This window comes from Mycetomoellerius zeteki, unplaced genomic scaffold (genome assembly GCF_001594055.1).
Source record: "Mycetomoellerius zeteki isolate Tzet28-1 unplaced genomic scaffold, Tzet1.0 scaffold535, whole genome shotgun sequence".
NCBI lineage: Eukaryota > Metazoa > Arthropoda > Insecta > Hymenoptera > Formicidae > Mycetomoellerius > Mycetomoellerius zeteki.
Window position 1 is genome coordinate 106,816 of NW_017257540.1, and position 4,021 is coordinate 110,836.

The 4,021-nt window shown below is 39.0% G+C and overlaps 1 protein-coding gene across 1 annotated transcript in view; it reads left to right on the plus strand.

Moving 5' to 3' along the window:
• Positions 1-4,021, plus strand: part of tefu (Serine/threonine-protein kinase tefu) — a 14,957-nt gene that overhangs the window by 8,031 nt on the left and 2,905 nt on the right. Inside the window, exons 12-15 of the mRNA XM_018456035.1 lie at positions 214-650; positions 995-1,582; positions 2,254-3,115; positions 3,445-4,018. Of these exons, the coding sequence (XP_018311537.1) occupies positions 214-650; positions 995-1,582; positions 2,254-3,115; positions 3,445-4,018 (2,461 nt within the window). The remainder of the gene's footprint in view (positions 1-213; positions 651-994; positions 1,583-2,253; positions 3,116-3,444; positions 4,019-4,021) is intronic.

The following is a 4,021-nucleotide window of genomic DNA, read 5'->3' on the forward strand; positions in this document are numbered from 1 at the left end:
AAAAATTTTTTTTATACCTCAAAACATGTATAATAAAGCCTCAAATTTCATTTTCCATGATCCATTGAATAGTTTCCAAGAAAAAAATTCCCAAAAAAAACGTTCATTTTTCAGTGCGCCTGGGTAGTATAACCCCTTAAGTATAACATTTCTTTTAAAAAAATATTTTTTTTAATCCTATAATAAATAATATACATATTAACTGTATTTAAGGTGAGCGCTGAAGCCCTTTATGCGGTGCTGTCGACCTCCAACGGTCGGAAACTATTTGACCCCAAATACTCAACAGACTTGTCGAACATCCTTGAGTGCACATCTCTGAAGATTGATTATATCCGACCATTTGCTCGCGGCCGTTGCATCAGGCAGACGTCCTTCAGTATAGACACTGCAAAATTTCGCGTTGTCATGAATCCAGAAAATGAGCTGTGGATAATCCAGAACAACGAGAATTACGCCGAATGGATCATTAAAGTCACCTGCAGCGTCGCCGAATGCTTCATAGACTCCTACTTGGAAAACTTCCTGTCGATTTGTCGACTCAGCGTTGAATTCTGCGAATTGATTTTGCCAAGAATCGTTTACCTCGTCATCCATGAGAACGATAGATTTATCGATACCATGTGTGATTGCGTTAATCAATTTTTTAGGTACTATTAATTTATTTAAGTATAAATGTTTAACGACGGGAAATTTAAAAGGTAATTTCAGGTGTTTACTACTTAGAAAAACTTGGAATTTTCAAAGAATTTCTCTTTACTTTTGAAAATCAATGATTTTTACGGAATTGGAAATCTGGGAAATTTTGGAATTTTACTTAGATTAAAATTTAAAAATTGCTTTCATTATTTCAAAGTATTAAAAAACTTTCTAATCTTACTTAGAATTTTAAACATAAATACTTTGAAAATCTGAAAATTCTCGGAATTTTTTACAAGATTTCAATGGACATCCTATTTAATGTCATGAAATATTCATAATTCATATCAATTAGGCAACACTTTGCAATCAATGAGGCGGATACTACCGCATCGCCGATGTCGAAAGGCGATAATAGTTGCGACCAGAAGATCGTACGCCGCATGTTGGACATGGTGAACCACATACGCGCTCAGCTACCGGATGGCGCGACGTTAAGACTCGATTACGTCTACCTGGCCAGAGCGGCGCACAAGTGCTCCGCATACTATACAGCGTTGCTATTCGCGCAACTCGCCTGCGGGTCAATCTCGACGGACTATCCGGATTTCAGCAGTGACCCGAGGATCAACTACATCTATGAGCGCCAGCCAGAAATCGGCCGAGTGCTGCAAAACATCATGTTGGACACCTACTTGAACATTAGCGATCCAGACGCTGGGGCTTGGTTGTCGCACGTGCTTGATCATGATTCTCGTGTGCAATACTACGCCCGTACTAATCGCTGGGACGAGGTCATGCTCGCGCTGGATATCGAGTTGTCCCATCACAATGACTCGCTGTTGGCAAACGCCAGGATGGAGATGGCAAACGCGTTACACCGCTCGGGACTGCAATTTCTCCAGTGGCAATTTCTGAGCGGTAGCCTAGATGAGAAATTTAGGTGAATTACGTATATATAATTATAATTACATAAGAATTTGCAAATAAAGAAGTAAATATATAGTTCATTTGATAACTTGAGCATAAAATATGAATTTTACAAAAAACAAAGTGTGATTTGCTAAACTACAAATGAATAATGAGGCTATGTAACGATCAATATATTAACACATCTAATATTATTAATATAATTCTACAATCATTCGATTTATCTAAAACGTTTCGACTTAGTCTTCTTCAGTTATTCTACCTAATATGTTTTTTTTACTATATAACTATATTAATTAATTGTTAAACATTGATTAGATATGCTTATATTAACGTCTTATGTTATATTCACTCCACTACATAAAAGTTTGGAAACTCGGATTCACACATGGACATAGTAAGCGCATAAGATCTCTAATGCGAATTGTCACCAAATTTAATAACGTTAATAAGCGTATCTAATCAATGTTTAATAACTAATTAATATAATTATATAGTAGGAAAACATATTAGGTAGAATAACTGAAGAAAACTAAGTAAAAGTCGAAATGTTTCAGATAAATTGAAAGATTATAGTAGAATTATATTTTAATAAATATTAAATGTGTTATATTACTCGCTATATAATCTCATTATTAATTTGTAATTGAGCATAAAAATTTATAAGTGAATTTCTTCCTCTAGTTATGAGTGCGCCTGGAGACTCAGCAAGTGGGATCTACCTGTCAACGACGCCACCGTCGCCAATTATAACGACTTCCAATCTCAACAGTTACGAGTGGAGTTGCTGGAGAATGCGTTCCATGTTCACCATTACCATGCACTGAAATGCTTTCATGAGAACGACCGGCGAGGTATAGATCGGGCGATTGAGTGCGGCCGCATGAGCGTGATACACGAGTTGCGAGTGATCAGCCCTGAGAGTAGCAAGATCGTCAATCAAAAGCTATCGCAACTGCGGATGTTGCGTGAGATCGAGCAACTGAGCTGGGCAGCTGATTCTTCGGAAAAAAAGTATCCGGAGATTTTGCAACGCTGGAACGAACACAAGATCAGTTTGATCGGTCAGTTCGATCACGTGGAGCCGATTCTATCGCAGCGTATCACGATGTTCCGTATCCGTGAGTCTCTGCGGACGAATGCAGACGTACAGAAAGCATTTTTTGATACTTGCCTGGACCTGGCAAAGGTCGCGGAGAGTCAGGGTAATTTCTCAGTGGCCACCCGAGCGCTGAGACCTCTCGAGTTGCATCAAAATCTGTCGACGAATCTGAAGAATCAACTGCTCTATCAAGAATCACTCTTGACGTGGATGAAAGGCGAGCAGGTAATAGCGCGTCATCTGTTACGGAGCCTAATCGAGAAAAAGGATCCAAAACCAAGTCTGAAGGCTAAGGCTCTACGAGTCTACGGTGATTGGATGGCGGAAACTAAGTCCGAAAATCCTCAGGCAGTAATACAAAAGTATTATTTAGTGTCCATTGAGATCAGCGAAGCTATCGACAAGCAAACGTCCGATGTTATCGAAAATTTACATGATACGCAGGTAGGAGGATAAATATATGCAAAGTAATCGGTATTGAGAAATTGCGTGCAAAAACAACATAAATCGACTTACATTGTTACTTATAAGTTTTATTTTTCTCTTTATTTTTTTTATTTTCATTTACTATTATCTATTTTTATTTCCGAAATTTTTAAATTTCGTTCTACTGAAATTAGAAACATTACAAAAAATGTATTTTTGAAGTTATTCTACTTAAATTTTAAGTTTTATTTTTGTTACGTGTGTTATATTGCATTTATCTTCTCAATTAATTAACTCAGTAGAAAGAATTTTATTTATCTTGATATACTTCATGTTTTTCATTATAGGCTGCACTGGCGCGCTTTGCTGATGCACAGTACCAACAAATCAGCACATACATGAATTCGCCGACATATGAGGCACTGAAGGAATACGCTTGTAGCAGTGCGGATAAAGTGGACCACGCACAGATGATGAGCAATCAGTACTTAAAGCGCGCCGTGATAATCAGTCAAAAACAATCGACGAACGACGCGGCCGAGCTGAAGAACATCGAACAGGAGAAGCGCAATTATCTTGCGCAAGCACTGAAATACTATTTAAGGACGCTACGCAGCAGCGAGAAGTACAATCTGCTAATCTTCCGGCTGGTGGCACTCTGGCTGGACAACATGTACGACGATGAGGTGAACGAGAAGCTGCTAGACGAGCTGGACACCATACCCTCATTCAAGTTCGTGCCGCTGGTGCCTCAGTTGGCCGCTCACATAAGCAATGATATCAGGCAACAGTATGGCTTCTCCGCACGAATCTTCCGGATTCTCGAACGATGCATCCTGGAACATCCATATCACACACTGCCTGTGGTTCTGGCACTGAAGAACTTGCACAGCGACGATGAGTACGAATCGGGTTCAACAGGTG